Source organism: Tigriopus californicus, chromosome 11 (genome assembly GCF_007210705.1).
Source record: "Tigriopus californicus strain San Diego chromosome 11, Tcal_SD_v2.1, whole genome shotgun sequence".
NCBI classification, from domain to species: domain Eukaryota; kingdom Metazoa; phylum Arthropoda; class Copepoda; order Harpacticoida; family Harpacticidae; genus Tigriopus; species Tigriopus californicus.
The window spans coordinates 7,118,041-7,136,643 of record NC_081450.1 but is presented as its reverse complement, the minus strand read 5'-3'; the positions used below and the strand labels follow the sequence as shown (position 1 = coordinate 7,136,643).

The window sequence follows — 18,603 nt, the reverse complement described above, 5'->3', positions numbered from 1 at the left end:
GATTGTTCTAAACGAAGGGCGACAAATCTCAAATAATTTTGCCCAAAGATGCCGGAAAAGTACTGCCAAGTGAGAACCTTGATGTAAATCTTTAATCAAGGCCTAATAGAAATATTTTCAGCATATTGAAATCGGCCATTTATTTATTGTTTGAATCCAGGCTAAGCGCCAGTTTATTCAGCCCTTATAAAAATCGGCAATCGTTTGCTCATTTCTCATCTTTACCACTCTTTCGTCAGAAAACAGATGCCTTATACTTTTATAGACATGTATTCTTGAGTGGCATCAGTTCACCAGTTCCATTGGTGTGTTGGAAGAGAAGTATCATCTAACCAATCATCTTTTGGCCACTGCCAGAGGTTCATTCGGATTGGCTGATAACACACACTCTGACACAGAAATTGGCTTCACCCAATACGTATGCTCTTCTTGATGCTTCAAGTTTGTTTTAGTACAATGTCTAATTCGAAGAGACGGTTTTAAGCCTCTCCGCGGCGAGAGACATTGGTTAATTACGAATGGATTGATGTCTTTTCTTATCGTTTGAAAGGGAGAGAAATGCCCTGGGAACCTTTTGGAACTTGAATTTTTCGAGAGCGTAATTCATTTAATTAGTTTGTCAATACCAAACTAAGCTCCATGCATCTCTGAGCTCCTCCAAAAAATGTCACAAGTATGTATATAAAATGCTATTTGCAAATGTAAGTCTCCTTGATTCACGCCCAAAAACATTTTGCCAAATGAGTGATGCTTTGAAAACACAACAACTTCATTGCGAAAAATTTAGTCTTGCAGATGACAATGGTCATCTTCTTTGAACAATTCGATCCCAATTCGAGAAGAAACGTCACAGGTACGTCAGTGGTTATAAAAATCTATGTAGTTGTGTGTTCGGACACCTTTTGGATTGCATTGGCTTCATTTCCCATCTTGTACCATTTTGAGATTATAGTTAAGTCACCAGCAAGACCAAATGCAAAAATGGAATCGAAGGTGAGTGAGCCTCGTAAACCAACCAGTCAGATATTGGAATTGAACGGAGGCAAATTTAGAATCCAGTTATCTTTTTTTTGATGCGTAATCTTAAATTCGGTGGTCCTCTCAATTGATCCCGCCATATGATTTTATTTGCCCTTTGAGTTAAAAGAGGCCGATGGCAAACTCTCCACTCTAGTACCGACTGATGAAGTTTTTGGACTTTTCTTTATCGATCGACCTCTATTTTGCGAGCTTCTTTAGCAAAACCAAACAATTTCCGGGCTCATTGTTTTGGTACAACAAAGTTCATTTTTACAAAGGCTGTTGTTTCCAAAGCTCAATGCTATGATGAGGAAAACAGCAAAGAATCTTCCCCATGGACTACGACAGAAGTGCAAAAAGAATTGCGTTCTATGAATCAAGACAATGGCGAGGCTTGGGTATAATTTAACAAGAACCTCATTTGTGGACTGAATAGATTGTTTCAGTGCTAATTCGTATCTAATTTGGGGTTCTCGGATCCCATGCTTGAATGTTATTCATGGTTTCCCATAGTTCTCCCGGCATCTAGCAGCTATTTGCTTCAGGATTTGACGAGCATGTGTTATTGACTTATGTATTGTACAAAAGCTTGCCACGTGGATCTGACTACGCCTTATAAATCCTTGGATTTGGTTGCACTACATCAGCGATTCTTTTCTTCGAGAATATATTTTGAAGTGCCCCACTCTGGTACTCACTTGAAAAAAATGGCTCCTTAATTGGAATCTCGGACCATTTCTTCCTTGCTTGGAAGGAGGCGGACTTGGGCACCGATTCTTCTTCACTCTACTCTGCACAATGGAAGGAGGAAGGCACGAGACAGGGGACTTTTTCTCTCGTCGTTCTCGAGGACTTGAATCACAACGACCGCCTTGTGTGACACATTGACAATATCTAACTTAAGCCGCGGAACAAGGCTCAAGTTGGCAGCTCCTCGCTTCGTGAAAGATAGGAGTTCCCTTTTGGACTCAAATCCCCCCCTCGGCGCTTATGGCTGTTCATCGAGGTCCGTCCAGTCTCTGTAAGGAGGAATACTCACTCTATACAGTGTATGTACACATTGTACATCGTGCTACGGCTACAGCTACAATAACGGTTCATCCACGGCGTTGGCTTGATCTAGCTTGAACGCCTGGCATTTCTGGGTGCGTCCACGGAATTGTATGGGCAATCCAGCTACCAAACCCGAACGGAAATCGCTCTGAGTTTCACGACGTCTCCCGCGAAACTAAGGCTTAAGAGAAGGCCAGAGGGAAAGAAAAAAGAAGAAGAGAGAAGAAAGAAGAAGAAGAAGAAGAAACAGCCGCTTGGTGGCTGTGTCGGTTCTCTTCTTGGGGACACGGCAGGACAGTACAGATACTGAGAAGGAACCAAAAGCTAAATGCCCTTCAAGGCATAAGCTATTGTAATCATCATTATTGTTATCATTGGTATTCAGGAATGTACGCTGTCTGCCAGAAACAATTGGGAAAAGAGAAGGAAAGTGTGTGGAAAATTTGGAAATTCGGATGTTGCGAGTGATTTACTTCTAGTCGTCTATACAGTAGATGCGGAGTTTGATCTTATCATCGAGACAAGGCATCTAGTCGGATTACTTGTTAAGGACTTCAGATTCATCTTGGTCCTTGGGTCATCGCTGGAGTCATTTGGAGAGTTGAAAGCGCTCATTAGTCTTACATGTACTTGGTGAGGAAAATAGGCCTCTGCCATGCAATGACACATTTTCTTCATTTCCACCCAGATTCAAGTCGGCTTGATCAGCGGAAGAAAAGACAGAGCTCTTTTTTTTATAATTAAGGAAAGGGTAACAAAGGTTGTGACTGATGAATTTGCTCCTCCAGAAACTTTTTCCTTCTTCTTGGCCGAAATTTAAAGCCAGAGTAGCGAAGTTTTACACACGGATTGTCAATATCAGGAGCCCAGATAAGACAGAGAAGTACCGGGAGCCCATGCTCATTCAAGCACCGTCATTCCTTGGGCCGTTTGAATTGGTTCGATTTCCAATAGTTCCATGCATAAATTGTAAATCATTCGAGTTTTTTCAAAAAGCGGTTGGTTCATGAATATAATCAGAAGAATACAAAATGGATAATCATTGATTCCATCCCATTGTACACCTCAATTCAAATGCTTGATACTGTCTTATTGCAAATTATATGCCTGATTGGGTGTGTTTTCTTTGTCTATATTTGACAAGCTAGACATGCATCAATAAAACCATAGTGAATTAATGATGCTGAAATATTGGTCATTTAGATTTGAGGCAAAGTAACTACGAGCAATGTCGTACATGTTGTTTTGCCAGGAATGGTTGATTCAAGAATTGTTTTCTTGTAACCTTTTGTAAGCATTTTCTTCAGCATGTACTTATTTTGGCCAAAGAAATGGGAACCATAATCCATTTCTATCAATGAGGAAGGAGTAAGGCCTGCTGCTTCACAAGTTTTCGTTAAAAGCAGTTGAGATTATGCAAAAAGTGGAGGCTAGTAGTTCAAGTAAAAAATAGATGCTTTATGTACATTTATTTTATTTCATTTTTTTCGAGATTTGTGTTTTCACGGGCTTTTCTAACCGTTACAGGGAATGTAATCCCCAGAACTATTAAAATGAAAGGTTATAATTCGTCTATTTATTACCTTTCTATCTTTATATGATATTTGGTCCACCAACGAATTTGAGTTGGTAGATTGAGCAATGTAGGGTTGATCTGGAATGCTATCTAAAAATTGGTCCAAGTCTGACTTGAAAGATGCTACCGGATCAAGAAGGCCTACGTATTGCCTACGAATATCAGAGGGAAGCAAATTAAAATAAACGTTTTACAGGTTTTTCTTGTCAAATGAATAAAATTCACAATAGTGACAATGAAATTGAACAATCCTATAGGTACAATATGCATGCGCACCATCGATTCGTTCTTGGGTGTAAAAATTGCGAAAAGAGTAAAAGAGGAATAGGGTTTCAAGACCAATGGTCCAAGGTCTTCAGAGTAATCCACCCAGCCATGATTGCTGGTTGACATGGAAAAGAGCGGCTTTGGTTTGGTACATTATCATCATCATCATCATGTTTGTGAGGCTGGCTCAATGACATGCGCATGTGACGGGCGAACCGAGGGTCCAACAGGTAAAAAAGATCCCAGGATCTTGGCTGAGCCACTCAACCACCAACCCAGCAACCAGCCAAACCAACCACCTACGTAGACTGCGCAAGTGTCGAGTGGAGAAACTGACCAAGTACGAAGAAGCACCACCACACCAAGGGATCTGGCAATGTCAACACCCAACCGGGGTTTACAGTTCTGACGGCCATTATGGGTTACAGCCAATGGGTGATTTGGTCTTTCATTCTGGCGTTTTTACACTCAATCAACCAAGTCACGTGCGATAGATATCTAGTGTTTCATCCGTTCTATTCCGGAAGTCACGTGTTAACCCTTCACTCGGTAACGGAAGCGCTCATCAATCGAGGCCATGAGGTGACCACGCTGCGATTCGCCGACTCGCACGACCTCAAACTAAGGCCCCTCGGACCCAAGCACAAAGAGATCTACTTGTACCTGGACAACGCCAATGGCAGCCTACCCTACGTGACCCAATCCGAAGAGGGGCAGTTCGTGATGCCCATGCAACTGATCTGGGACGACGGGTTGGGGTTGTCCACCATCCTGAAGATCTTACATGAACCTTGGCAATTGATAGGTGGCTATTGTCACCAGCTCTGTCAAAATACTCAACTCGTTCGAGAATTGCGAGAGGCCAAGTTCGATCTAGTCATCATGGACCTCGTGTACAACGAGTGTGGCTTGGCACTCATTTCGCACTTGAAATTGCCCTATGTGGGCTATTGGGCGTTCTCTTTCGTCAATGGGGAGGCGGAGCTCAGCAGCGTGGCCACACCGCCGTCTCACATTCCCATGTTCATGACGCGGTACACCCATGAAATGAACTTTCTCCAACGATCAGTCAACTTGGGCTACAAGATCTTTGGTCGACTCTTCATGTGGGGCCACACCCGCTTTTGCGACAGGATTGCTCAACAATACTTCCCCGAAATCCCACCCACCATGGACATCTTGGCGGACATGAGCGGTGCTTTACTAAACACGGATAACATTCTCGATTATCCCCGACTTCAACCGGAGACTTTCCTCAATATTGGTGGGATGCAGATCTCGAAAAGTCCCAAGCCCTTACCCCAGGTAAATCCATTGTGCAAAACCCCATCCCCAATCCACAAGAAATGTTTTCATGCTTCTTCTTATTTGCTTGTTTGATTGGTTGGTTAATCCTCTATACCTCATTGATCCACTTGATTCACTTTAGCACATTCAAGAGTGGGTTGATGGGGCCGAGCACGGCATCGTGCTTTTCACGATGGGATTCATCTTCAACCCAACGATCGTTCCCAAGCAACAGCTCGAGGCTCTCTTGGCGGCCTTTGCCCGCCTGCCCCAACGAGTGATCGTCAAATTCGACTCGCCCATCGCCAATGCCCCGGACAACGTGCTCGTGCTCCCGTTTGTGCCGCAACAAGATATTCTGGCTCATCCCAAGACCAGGGTGTTTTTCACGCACTGCGGGATGCACGGCGTGATGGAGGCCATCTATCACCGAGTGCCCATGGTGGGCATGCCCATTTTCATCGATCAAGGCGATGTTTTCACGCGAATGGAAGAAAAAGGCATCGCCAAAGGCTTGAGCAAATCGGCCGACCAGCATGAGATTTACGAGGCCATTGTGGAAGTCAGAGATGGATCCCGGTAAGTTTGCATGCTCCAGTCAAGTTGGCCCATTATCTTGGCCGGATGTACGGTACAGCAGATGCTCCAGTCAAGTTGGCCCATTATCTTGGCCTCTTGTCGTTATTTTCAGCCGCGAATTTCTCAGGTTCTCTTTCATTTCTTTTGTCTTCTAAATGCAAAGAGTGTGCGAGTCTGAGAGTGTGTGCTCCCAATCTTATAGAGTGATCTTCGTTTGTAAATCCCATTGTGGCTTGAAGCCTAATTTGGCGTGGCGACTCGCCCGGCTGATTCGCTCATTTCATTTCGCAGCCCATTTCGGATGCTCTCAATCCCAATCTTGGCCTACAATTTGCAACGTCTTGTTCCAGTTTCAAGGAGAATATCGATCGATTGTCAGACCTCATGCGACTTCGACGTCATCACCCCATGGAAGATGCCATTTGGCTATTGGAATTCGTTTCAAAAACCAAAGGAGCGCAGCATCTGAAGCTTAGCTCACGACATTTGAACTTGATCCAATATTTTTGTTTGGATGTATTGCTGCTATGGATCAGTCTCCTTGGCTTGTCGTGGAAGTTAAGTGCGCACTTCTGGCGACGTTATATTTTAGGAAATTCAAAACGAAAAAATAAATCGAAACGCGAGTAGGATCTCAACGCAACGATGATTCCTTCTCATTAAATATTGTTCAGCGTTTATCTTAGATCTATATTCTTACACTTGTTTTCATCTTGACCCGTTTTTATCACAATTCAAAGATCCAAGAGCGTTCCACGTGGTTTGAGCTTTTTTGTTCCGTCATTGACCTCATCTTCTTCAGATTTCCGTTTGTTCATCCCTTTTCTCTCGAGCTGCTTCTTGATAATTTTGGCATTCAAAGCGTACGAGTCAGCAATTTCTTTCTGTAAAGGAAACCAACACCATGACGTTCAGAGGGGTAGAGAAAAAGGTGGCCTATTTAATCACGAACAATCGATTACTTCCTCTCCAGTGCCAAATTTCATCAAGTCTAGCTCGGTCAAGAATGAAGGACCGTGAAGAGCACTTGAGAGAAATGGGTTCAATCTTCTGAGTTAGGGTATGACCTTCAGCTACTTCGTGGATATAATTTCATTAGGGAAAGAATGGCAAAAAATAACAAGGGACCCGATCAAACCATAAGCGGTCATGATTCATGAATTCAACCATTCAATGAAATACAAGAATTGGTTGAATGTCACGTTGTAACAAATACTTTTTTTTCCCTATCAATCAATAATCCATCAGGATGCGATCAACTATGAATAAAACAGAGATAAAAAGGAATTATGAATGTATTATACGAAATTATTTCCAAATTCATTCTACGATGTTTATCCATTAGTTTTCCAATTTCTTTTCTTCTATAAACCGAACGAGAAAGTTATTGGGCATGCACCCTTAAACGTCACAATCTAGATCAGCGCAAACAAATAGAACTACTGAACAGCCTGTAAATTGATTAGACCCCCCCCAATACACAGAAATTTCTCCAAAGTCGCCTTGGCCGTACAGCAGACAGAAATTTCTTCCAAGTAGTAAGGTAATTGTCAAGTGGGCAAAATAAATTGTTTCCAATCAGTTCCATTTTGTAAATCTATCACCCCCTTTCTTTAAGCGAACTGTCATTGTGAATGGCACAACCACGGATTAAAAGAAAACAAACAAGACAGTTTGATAGAGATGCAATGCCTAAACTTTGCTTTGAAACCGCGTCAACTCGATTTTGATCTGAAAACCGACAAACGCTTCCAACGTGACAAAGAGCCCCAGTACTATGTAAGAAAACTTTTGTGATGATGTGATGGCTAGCGGATAAAAATATAATCTTCAAATTTAGCACGTCTACCGATTGTTAAGAAACACAACTTTCGTGCACCCACAAACAATGTCTCAAATGTACTTGTCAGCGACAATAAATGCTGCCCATACAAGTAACATTACGGACCAAACCAGCTTTTTGATAGCTCACCTCTTCCAATTCATCCTCGTCATCGGACACAGTGGACACGGTCACTGAGGAGAATTTGCCCATAGTCTTGGTGTTCTTGCGCACTTGCCGCTTTTGGTCGGGCTGCTCCAAGGCCACTTGCTTGTAGATGTCTTTGTTCGCCTTGTTCTGGGCCGATGACACGAGCGCATTCTTTAAGATGAACGTGACCCCGCTCTTGGGATCGTGGCGGTAAAACTGCGGCAAATTACATCTAAAACACCCAAATCATAAGCCATTCATGAGGATGATTTTCAAATCATCACTATTTCAAGATGAGCAATTACCCTTTGCATTTGAATCGGTATTGTGTTTCGATTCCCTTTTCCGGCCGTTTTAGGTGAATCGTTTCGTCGGACTCTAAAAGCGTAATTTTGTGCGTGTGCTTTGAGGGATCCAACACGCGGGCCTCATCCCTCGAACGGAAAGGCAACTTCTCCAATGGCCGATCTGAATAGGAGTAAAATATAAATCGAGCATGTATGCAACTATCGATGGCTCGTCTTTTTCATTAGGCTTTTGAGTTTAAAGGCAATGAGTAAGAAAAGCCCCAAAACTTCACATAGTATTGGTCGGCTGTCAGTTCTTTTAACCTACACAGGTCGCTTCGGATCCACGTGAACTTCACCGGTTAGAAAGAACTGCAGACATATCATGGCAAAAGTTCAAGTTCAAGTTTTACCGGAGGTATTAGCGTATTGTATGTTCTCCTCATCTCATTATTTGTTTGTGCCAACTCGTTACGCACTACTTCAACCTAGTGTGGCACAAACAAGCCTTGAGATGAGAACATTACACGTAGGTTTAATGCTTAATGATTAACCACACAGGGAGGGCATCCATCAACCAGGGGTTACTCCATAATTCTGAAGGTTCGTAGTCAATTGATATAAGGTTAAGCCATAAGCTGAAATGGTGTTGATTATCATTTGAGGTGGGGTATGATTAGTTTGGATGAAAAAGGCATGGGCCGAAGTGAGTTATTAGAGATGATTACCTAAGATGAGGGCCATTTGCCCGCAGAGACAGTAGTACAAGTGCAAGGGCTTATCTTCAGCGGGTGCATTCAGGCCAGTGGGCGCGCTCAAGTCATCGGACAGGGCCGCCCCTCCGTGCAAAGCCGGCCGACGTTGGCCGGGTTTATCCTCGACGGCGATCGAGCGGGATATAATCTTGGGCATCGGGCGATGATTGACCAACCACTCACTTCAAAATCCCTATCACCTCCTTGAAGGATCCAAAAGAGTCTCAAACAATTTGAGGGGACAGGGGGCACTTATCCTTAAGTGCTAAACTACGATTCTTCAGCCTCCTTTCACGGCGGTCCAACGTTAGATGGATAGAAAAAAGATGCAAAGTAGATTGTTTTGATTCCTATGAAGTGCCTCAATCAGGGTTGTCCCTCATAATCGATTGATAGGTGGACTTAAAGGCCAAAGGAGCAAGTTCATCTGAAATTAAGACAGTTCAAAGATGGGAACGCCATGGAATCCCCTAGATGGCTATTGGTGTTGATTACATGAGCTTCCATCCCTCGAGGGGTGAATTTGTGCTCATAAGTTCGAGATGAAAATATGCTGATTTGGTGTCACTAGCCCCTTTATGGCGTGACTATAGAGTTCAATGTTATGGCTGGGCGATGTGACCATAAGGTTGGAGAGGCTTTATGGCCGAACTTCACATGGACCTTTCCCCCCCCAAAAAAATGCTCATTACCCTTTGAATGGTTATATATGCTCCTAACTATCATATCAAATCCCAAAGATTGTCATTTCAGCTCAACCTTTTCTGCCAAAGAGACGGACGGCTGCTCCAGGGTGCAATTCTTCGTCACCTTAGCTTCCGTTGTGTTTACGAGACATGGACGATACCCCAGTCCAGGGAGGCCAAATTATATCATCTACCACCAGATCATAGTCCGACTTGTGCCCTCAGGATCGAGTACTCTTCGATGAATGGGTACTGGTCCCACCCTTTTAGGAAATTTAGTAAGCTCATTGAATGCAATTCCATTCATTTGGGCTTGCTCTGCATGCATCCCAGTGTATTATTTCAAGCCCAACTCGGATCCCGTGGGTGAGTCTGTGGGGTGGGTGGCAAGCCTGTGTTTCTCAGCCATCTTCTTTCGATTCTTCGCTTAGTTCTGACGAGGGGAAGACAGGTCCATTCTACGGGTTGAATCTTAGCCCACTGATCTGACTCAATCACTCAGTTGACTCCCCTTTTTCATCGCGTGATCATGGCCGCCGCTCTCAAGAATCTGCCCGTCCTAGCTAAGGGTAAGTCAGTCAGTCAGTCAGTTGGTTAATCCTCCCTGGGATTCGGATTCCGGGCTGGCTTAACTGGATGGGTGTGTTTTCAGGCTGGGCCGCCCCTCGATGGGCCACTTTGGTCAAATACGGCCGGATTGAGTTGATGCCGCCCTCCCCCGCCGAGATTCCGGTGGCCTTGGGCCAATTGGCCAAGTTGGCTCAGAGTGGGATGACCATGAAATGGGCCCAGACCCCGGTCAAGGTGAGTTCTGGCTGAGATTTCCCCCCATCGGATCAAAGGACAGGATCATCAAGTGGTCATGGTCACAGGATATGAGACATGTATATGGATTATTCCAAGGAGAGTGCATAGAGAGAGGTTCCATGAGAAGGTCTCAGGCTAAAGGACTAATTTTGCGATGGTTCACGAAAAGTAAACTCGGATTTTTTAAAGAATTTTTTTTAAATTTTTTAATTTATGAGAGGAGGGCAAAAGAGGGAGGAGCACTCAAAAAACTTCGTTCATTCATTGGCAAATTTGTAAGGACTACAGTGCCAAAATGCTGTTTGTACCCATGCATTATTTTAAAGCCGACTGACAAAGAGTGGAAGAACAAAAATGTGGAAGCGAATATTAGTTTTGTCATGTATTCGATTGATGCTGCCATTTCCAGCCAATTTCTTAGTTGGGGCCATGTCTTCCGAGCTGGCTAGTTTTAATGTGTCATTGATGACTATACTACATTCGTCAACCATTCAGTTGGTCCCAAATCACGATTTCAGCAAGCTGACAAATTTGAATCGAAACTGAGGTTGTTTTAAGTCTGCATTTCAATTAGGTTATCAAATTCGTTGGTCTAAAAACAAGGTAAAAATGTCTTCTTTCTGATCTCAATGAGCCCATGCGTAGAAAAGGTATCTTCATGCAATCAAACTTTGTAATTTCATTTTCCCTTTTTGTTTTACTCATTCGGGCTAAAAATCAAAGTTCAAAAACCAATAATGACTTTAAGACGAAAAAACATAATCCGGTTTTCCCACCTAAACGAAGTATACCAATTCATATTCCATATATACACATAAACCGGTGCTATTGGCTAATGCCTGTCGTTTAACTCTGTGTTTAGGAAGCCACGGTCAATACCTTGGTGGCCATGGAAGTCTTGTGTTGGTTCTTCATCGGGGAATGCATCGGCAAGGGTAGCTTGGTCGGATATCAAGTCTAAGCCGCTGCTGTTGCCGAATAACGGATCCACCTCGTTTAACTACAGGGCTAATGAGTCACCCTTGGGACCTTTTAGCCCCTCCCTCCCCCTTTCATCGATTTCCCGCTTCAGAGATGGTTTAGTCGGGCTCACCCGGAGTCTCCTTACGTGAATAAATCGAGTAGATCCAGATAGATAAATAAACCCGGATGAACTCGCCAGACAGTATTTCCTTGATTGTTTATTATCTCACTTTGGCTAGATGATTGGGTATATCTGTTCTTCCTCTCAAATATTCGAGGGCCGAGTTAACGATATATGACCCTGATGTATTTTGAAAAAAAATCAAGGATGCTTTATTCTTCATAAATTTTTAATAATTCCCTCTCCTTTTCGAGGAGCGACACGAAGCTTGTGTTGCATGGTTTTTATGTGTGGCCACTAAGTAGTATGGGGATTCTGACACAATGACCCTTTTTAATGGATGGGGGCCTAGTTAAATATTATCATTTTTTCAATTTTCTCACATGTTGATTAAAATTACATGATTCAATAATGTGTAAATTAAAAAAAAGTATTTTACCTTTTTAATTAGGTATTTTACCATTTTTTAAATTCATTCTAATAAGCACTTGAGCATTCCGCTTGTGGTGGTCTCGTTTAATGAGACTGAGTCATTAGGTTGAAGTCTCGTTGAACGAGACTCTATAGACAAAGGAAAGTCTCGTTCAATGAGACTTTCTTGCTATGTAGGTATAGCTTCCTTTTACCCTGCACATAATATTGAAGGTGTATTCAATCGATAATGTCCCCATGCCAATGTAGTATCAAAATCTTCATACTTCTGGGTTCTTCCTACCCAAACTCGCTTACCGTCATAAAACTTTAACTATGTTGTCAAACACACTGTGTTCATAATCTGCATAATTGAGATTTTGGTTTTGATTTACCTTAGTGATCCCTTTTGCTCTTTTTTCTTCTTTCCCATCTAAAAATTTGAATGCATATTCTTTGCTTCTAATGCCCGCAAAATGAGTAATAATTTTAGATGGAAATTCATTTTTCATGTAACCAGGGATTTTTTTGCTTGTTGAAGAATACAATGGCTGACTCTGGTCATAGTTGGAGACATCAAAAGAGTCAGCCATTTTAAGCAATTCCTTGTCTAAATCTTCACAAAAGATTTGGAAGATAAAGCTATAAGTGTCAGTCATTAGCAGACGTATTTTGTCACCATACTTGGCTCTTAAAACATCATACCAGAATTTATACATGTGTAGTTTAGATAACTCTAAAATCTGAAAACCTACATATATTGGTCGGTTAAAGCAAACTGTATGTTTAATTTTTTCAATTCCTACAAAGCAGTTTTCATCTTCATCACAGTCATGACATGGGCTATCAAGTTCTTGACACTTTTTACATTGTGAATATATAATTTCATTTCGTATCCTGTAATATTTCTTTTGAAGCCAATGATATCTAGTTTGACTGTTAACAAGTTCAATGTCACTAAATTTTGTAACATCCATTAAGGTTTGTCCATAAACAGCATTGTTCATTACTTTGAAGAAATCCTTCTCAAATTCATTTTTAGCTTGAGCTCTTAGTTTTGTATTCAATTCTATGAATGGTTTTAACCATGCCTCTTGCCGATACCTCAAAACCTTGTGTATTTTTTTCTAAAGTAACTCCTTTTGATAGGTAGTAATTAAGGTTATCTGCTGAAACAATATAGTTTTTTCTAACTCCAAGATGAGGAACTAGCTTTTCATGTTTACTTCCTGATGGAGTAAAAACTTCAGGAGCCAGAGGGAAGTCATTATGGTCATCATGTAGTTTTTCGGGATACTTTAAATCAACTTCATAAATAAAATTAAATCTTTTTGTTTTTGTTTGTTTGTACAGTTTTGGCTCTAACCATTTGAAATCCCCAATTGGCAGAGGTTGCATCATTGCCCAACCATACAAATTATTCATGTCAATGTAAGAAATGTAACTTGATGGCTTATCATGATCATACAAATCTTTTCTTTCCTTTTTGTTGGCTTTTGCATACTTGGTTGCAATATAAGAAACACCTCCACGAATCCCTCGCTGAACAAAATTATACATATTGACATCAGTAAGGAGTTCCAGTGTTACTTTTGTTATTTTTAAAGCAGCCCTCCATGTCATAGAAGGAGCTGATATGAAATGAAAAGGATCCAACCCATAATTGTCCATGCACAATGAACGATATTCATTACATACATCAGCTAATTGTAGCACATCTGTTTTCAAGTACACCCCATGATAATCTTGAAATTTCTTTACTTGTAGTTCATCCATGACTTTTACGTAATTTTGATATTCTTCAACAGGTATGTGTTCTTTAGTCAAGTTATTGTAGAAATCATCTTTAGATGACAATTTTGTTGTATTTAATTTATTCAAATCATCCATCCAATCATCCACTTCATTTTAACACATTTTGGCTTTTCTGTGTTTTCCATGATAGGTTCACATAATGTTTCTGGAAAATATTTCATTGCTAACAGAATGGACTTATCATATCCTCTGAAATTGTGTGACACAACATTAATTGGTATATTTTTCAATCTATAGTTAATATTACATTTGTTATGAGCATATCCCCGGAATTTTCCAGTAAAGTGACAGTGATCCCTAACAGTTTTTGTCCCTGGTAATATATCTAGCTCACAAATATGACAATTTCTAGTCTGTTGTGGATCCAAACATAATGTCCATTATCCTCTATGTTTCTCATGGTATTTTCATTTTTCTGAAAGTACATAATGTTAATGGCATTTTCTGCATTAGCATCTTTGACTGAGCAATAAAATGGTCTTGGTAATGCATGTGTATATTTTTCTAATACATGAACATTTACTGGAGGCAAAGATGGATTAGTTTGCTCAAATTTTTCAAATTCTTTTTTATTTACCCTCACTGGAAAAGTTAGTGCTGACCAATTTATTCTATTAAGGTAGGGTTTATAATGTGATATTCGGTCAGGATTATGCTTAGCAAGATAAAGAGCAGATATTATTGCATACTTAAAACATTTATTGTCAGCATTTTTAACATTAACATAAGCTTTTTTATCACAAAATTGTTTGAGAAGTTTAATATAAGAGGATCCCTTTTTGTTCTTAAAACTTGTTGAAGAATGAAAACGTCTTAGTTTCATTGTCATGTGGAGACAAGCATGATATTGTAGACCAGATCCTCTACCTTCATGTTCTTCAATTCTATATGCAAAGTCTGTACTTACCTCTTTTAGATAATCATTTATCATTGAAACATCTGTGAATGGAGGATATTTGGGCTCAACAAAACCATGATCAATATAGGTATAAATGTTCATTTTCTGTTTCTTTTACAAATCTTACCATTAAATCAGTATATGATGTAAAAGATCCGTAATGCTGATAGCATTCATTTAGTTTTTGTTTCACTACTTTTTCTTGAAGAAATATTCCCTTAAGGTCGTCAATGTATGATTCTGTAAACTTTGAAATAATAAATTTATAACTAATACTGGTTCCCATATATCTTCTTTCAGTTACTTCGCTTATATATGACTTACTTTTATTAATATTTGTATTTTGCTCATAGTTTAATTGGTTTTGATTAAGAAAAGTATTCAAGGAATTTCTTACATAATTGTATCCTTGAGAAATATTATCTGTTACAAAGTTGTAACTACGAGATAATCCATCTTTAACTGAGTTGCATAATTATGTTAGAAATGATATTCTTGGGTGTATTTTACACATCAATTACACTTCCTTAAGTCTTTTTTCAATTTCTAACAATGGTTTTTACAACATTTTGTGTGTTTGGTGCAGGCAGCCTCCTGCTGCGATTGCAATCAACATTGACTTTTTCCTTCTCCACAACAATAGCATATAATATGCTTAGATGATTTTTTCTCTTAATATTTTTGGTGGTTACTTGGGCTAGCTATACAAACACTCCAATCAATTGCTGGTGTACTTCCCTCAATTAAATCACTTTTAAAGAAGAAAATAACCCAACCATCAAAGGAATCTGAATTTTCAGGACCAACTTTAAAACTGACACACTTTTCATGATTAATATATTTTTCTTTCATTAGACTTATTAAGTACTTTACATAATATATCTTCAAGAATTTCTCACATGTTGGACAGTCTTCTGGATCATTGTCAAATAAATGAGAATGATATGTAGCATTGTTACATGTGTGACTCCATCCCTCCCAATCATCATCAGGCATTGTTATTTTAATTACAGCAGGTATGTTATTATTTTTATATTTATTGCTGATTTCTTTAATCAAATATTCTCCAGACAAAATGCGAGCCAAAGGCAAAATTTGTTACTGATAGTTAACCCTGTTCAAAGTTTCACACTATCATCTTGCAAAATCCTACTATTAAATTTATTATCATAATCTTTCCATTTAACTCTTAAATATACCTTGCCATCAACAATTTTCTTCCTCAAAACTTTTTCTATTCTAGCATAACTAGGTACTTTTGTTTTGAGGAGTTCTTCATTGTAGAAACAACCTTCACCTGCTTCCCCAGACATATCTTCAATGTGATATGTAGTGGGTGTTGATTCAAGAACTTTTGTAATTTTAAACAATTCTTCTGACCAATTAAACTTATAACCTCTATCAAAAATCCCTTTTGCTCTGGAAATTCTCACAATATCTTCGCGAGCGAAGCGAGCATCACCCATTTTAAATTTTGTTGCTTTTGGTTGCAGCCCCGGAGAGGTTAAGCCCCTTTGGCGCTCTCTGCGCTCATTTCTCATTTTCTGACTTTGTTGTAATAATTCTCTAATTTCACCCTCATTGGACTTGTCAACTTCAATTGGTGCTCGTTTAATTGTTCTATGATACCTCGCATTATATTCTTCAATGAGGTCATCTAATATATCAAGCCAACTGTGGGAATTTAACTCAGTAAACTTCTTCCGCATGCGCCCTTTCAATGTTCTGTTAAATCTTTCAACTATAGCAGCTTTTTTATTTGAAAATGTGTGATAGTGATTAATTTTGTGTTGTTTCATCAATTCTTGGAATGTCATGTTAAGGAATTCCTTTCCCTGATCTGTCTGTAGGTTATTTGGTTTTCTGTGTTTCAAGATTCCTTCAAAAGCCTCAGTTACAGCTTGTCCTGTTTTATTTCTAATTGGAACAGCAAAAACTTGTTTTGAAAATGTGTCAATTACAGTAAGCATGTAATTGTATTTCTTATTTTTACTGGCCAACTCATGCATTTCAACTAGATCTGATTGCCAAAGGTCATCAATTCCAAAAGTTACTGTTTGTCTTCGAGGATAATTCTTTCTGGCTGGTTTGTGTAATTCACTTGCCAATTGTGCTTGTTCATCCTTAACTGTGCCCATTTTGTTTTAAATGTATCTTACTTATAAGTAAAAAAACAGTATGATCAAAAATAAATGTTTCAAAAACAAACCCAAAACTGGAGGAAATGTAAGAAAATTGGTTGGGCATGGACCTCCATGCAATCCTATTCGAGATCCTCTAGCGCCTACCACTCCAAGTAGAATTTTGTTGTGTGGTCCATCAGGTTGTGGAAAGATAAACCTTTTGTTAAACTTGATATATTGTCTTTTACCCTGGAGTAAATTGTATGTATATGCAAAAGATCTTGAGGTAGAGAAATATGTAGAACTAAAATCAGCATGTGAACAAGCAAAATTGATCGAAAAAGACTTTGAATATATTTTTGGTACAAGCAATAATAGTTGAAGTTGATGACCTCAACCTAGATGAACACAATCTAATATTTTTTGATGACTTTATTTGCTATAAATCTAGCTTTGATGATATATCAGAGCTTTTTACTCGAGGAAGAAAGAAGAATGAAATTTTAATATTTTTAACTCAAAGTTATTTTGACACTCCAAAAATAATTCGCCTACAATGCAATTACATGTGTTTCTAGAAATTGAATGACCATCGTGAACTACCAGATATTTTTCAGAATCATCCTTTTGGATTGAGTAAAAAAGATTTCACTGGAGTGTCTGACGAAGCCACTAGGGAACCACATACGTTTCTTTTTCTGGACACTATTCATAAAAATCCAGCATTCAGAATAAGGAAAAACCTAAATGAACCAATAAATATATGCATAACATAAGTGCTTGCACATAGTAGCATGTAAATGTGCTATGTTGCTTAGGACTTTAAACAAAGCAATGAATAACCTTCGTTTATGGGGATATGATCGATATCATATCCATGATATACAACAATGCTGTTAATACAGGAATAATTGAAAATCTTAATCAATTAAAAACAAATATCCAAGAATTAACTACTAAGCTTCAAAATAAGATTAACATTGAACACATTGCATCATTAGAATTAGAACAATAACAAATGGAAACAAAATTAAATGGGCATTTGAATAGTTTTGAAGTCTTGGAACAAAACTTGGTTGAAATATCCTCTACCATTGAAAATATTGGGACTGCAGAGCGCGCAGCGGCCGAAGGCCGCCTGAGCCATAGGCGAAGCGCGGCACAAGCGCATGAAAATATTATGAAGAACCTCAATCTTAGTATAAAAAAGTTTCAAGAATACAAGGAAGAGACTATTGGTCAACACCAAAATCTAATGAGATGAGTAGGGAAATTATATGCTGAAAGACATTTACATAAACTTACAGTTTTACAAGTTTGGTCTAAAAGTACTAATCTTAGAAAAAATAGAAAAATAATTTTCATGAATAATGATTTTTTTTATCAATTTCCTATTAAATATAAGCTAACAAAGATAAAAATATATTCCTCTAGTAACTTTATTTCATCACAACCTCTAAAGTATTCAATACATTTAGAATCAAGAATCATAATTACATATTGGGAACCTTTTCCAAAGACCTTTGAAGTTAACAAAGACATTGAACCCAATATGAAACTTTATTTTACTCCAAGTAGATACACTAATGATGGGCTTTATGTTGAATTTATCGGAGAAGCACTCGAGGCAGCAAGCTGAGTTCAATTTGTAATTTAGCGAGCTTTGCTCGCCGCGCGCAAGCATGCGTATTCCTATATAAATCAAGTAGATATATATGGAAATACTGCCGCAGGCGGCGCCTGCGTCGCCCGCGGCCGTGCAAGCGCATCATTTAGTTTTAAACATGCAGTTCTGTAATAAATTACTTATAGCATGTTAATGTTATAAATAAAACACACAAATATGAAACAAACAAAAAATACTCTACCAGCGTTAAATGAAATAGTTAGAGAAAAAGTTCAGAGGGAAGGGCTATTCAAAAAAGTAATATTGAGAATGGAAAGTTGACAGAGAAAATTATGATGATAATTTAGAAAGAAAAT

The 18,603-nt window shown here is 39.2% G+C and overlaps 4 protein-coding genes across 4 annotated transcripts in view; 2 read left to right on the top strand and 2 right to left on the bottom strand.

The window, feature by feature from the left end:
• LOC131890887 (uncharacterized) overlaps nt 1-1,910 on the bottom strand; it is a 7,407-nt gene extending 5,497 nt beyond the window's left edge. The window contains exon 1 of the mRNA XM_059240331.1: nt 1,719-1,910. The gene's annotated coding sequence lies outside the window, so the exon portion shown is untranslated. The remainder of the gene's footprint in view (nt 1-1,718) is intronic.
• A 2,298-nt stretch (nt 1,911-4,208) lies between these two features.
• On the top strand, nt 4,209-6,451 carry LOC131890885 (UDP-glucuronosyltransferase 2B11-like). Its single transcript, XM_059240330.1, has 3 exons — nt 4,209-5,221; nt 5,346-5,782; nt 6,133-6,451. The coding sequence occupies exons 1-3, from the start codon at nt 4,334-4,336 to the stop codon at nt 6,410-6,412; spliced, it is 1,605 nt and encodes a 534-aa protein (XP_059096313.1). The 5' UTR covers nt 4,209-4,333; the 3' UTR covers nt 6,413-6,451.
• A 7-nt stretch (nt 6,452-6,458) lies between these two features.
• Nucleotides 6,459-9,149, bottom strand: LOC131890888 (STING ER exit protein-like). Its single transcript, XM_059240332.1, has 4 exons — nt 8,770-9,149; nt 8,060-8,222; nt 7,755-7,986; nt 6,459-6,666 (listed from the first exon to the last, which is right to left on the bottom strand). The coding sequence occupies exons 1-4, from the start codon at nt 8,951-8,953 to the stop codon at nt 6,517-6,519; spliced, it is 729 nt and encodes a 242-aa protein (XP_059096315.1). The 5' UTR covers nt 8,954-9,149; the 3' UTR covers nt 6,459-6,516.
• Nucleotides 9,150-9,881: 732 nt separating this feature from the next.
• On the top strand, nt 9,882-11,457 carry LOC131890889 (ATP synthase subunit g, mitochondrial-like). The gene is made up of 3 exons (XM_059240333.1): nt 9,882-10,051; nt 10,135-10,286; nt 11,152-11,457. The coding sequence occupies exons 1-3, from the start codon at nt 10,012-10,014 to the stop codon at nt 11,248-11,250; spliced, it is 291 nt and encodes a 96-aa protein (XP_059096316.1). The 5' UTR covers nt 9,882-10,011; the 3' UTR covers nt 11,251-11,457.
• Nucleotides 11,458-18,603: the final 7,146 nt, after the last annotated feature.

Bases quoted from the DNA above. Each gene is read 5' to 3' on its own strand.
- LOC131890885 (XM_059240330.1), top strand. From the start codon at position 4,334: ATGGGTTACAGCCAATGGGTGATTTGGTCTTTCATTCTGGCGTTTTTA. The intron at 5,222-5,345 runs GTAAATCCATTG...GATTCACTTTAG, and splicing joins GTCCCAAGCCCTTACCCCAG to CACATTCAAGAGTGGGTTGA. The intron at 5,783-6,132 runs GTAAGTTTGCAT...GTCTTGTTCCAG, and splicing joins GAAGTCAGAGATGGATCCCG to TTTCAAGGAGAATATCGATC.
- LOC131890888 (XM_059240332.1), bottom strand. From the start codon at position 8,953: ATGCCCAAGATTATATCCCGCTCGATCGCCGTCGAGGATAAACCCGGC. The intron at 8,223-8,769 runs GTAATCATCTCT...ACTCCTATTCAG, and splicing joins GCAAATGGCCCTCATCTTAG to ATCGGCCATTGGAGAAGTTG. The intron at 7,987-8,059 runs GTAATTGCTCAT...TGGGTGTTTTAG, and splicing joins TACCGATTCAAATGCAAAGG to ATGTAATTTGCCGCAGTTTT.
- LOC131890889 (XM_059240333.1), top strand. From the start codon at position 10,012: ATGGCCGCCGCTCTCAAGAATCTGCCCGTCCTAGCTAAGG. The intron at 10,052-10,134 runs GTAAGTCAGTCA...GTGTGTTTTCAG, and splicing joins TCTGCCCGTCCTAGCTAAGG to GCTGGGCCGCCCCTCGATGG. The intron at 10,287-11,151 runs GTGAGTTCTGGC...CTCTGTGTTTAG, and splicing joins GGGCCCAGACCCCGGTCAAG to GAAGCCACGGTCAATACCTT.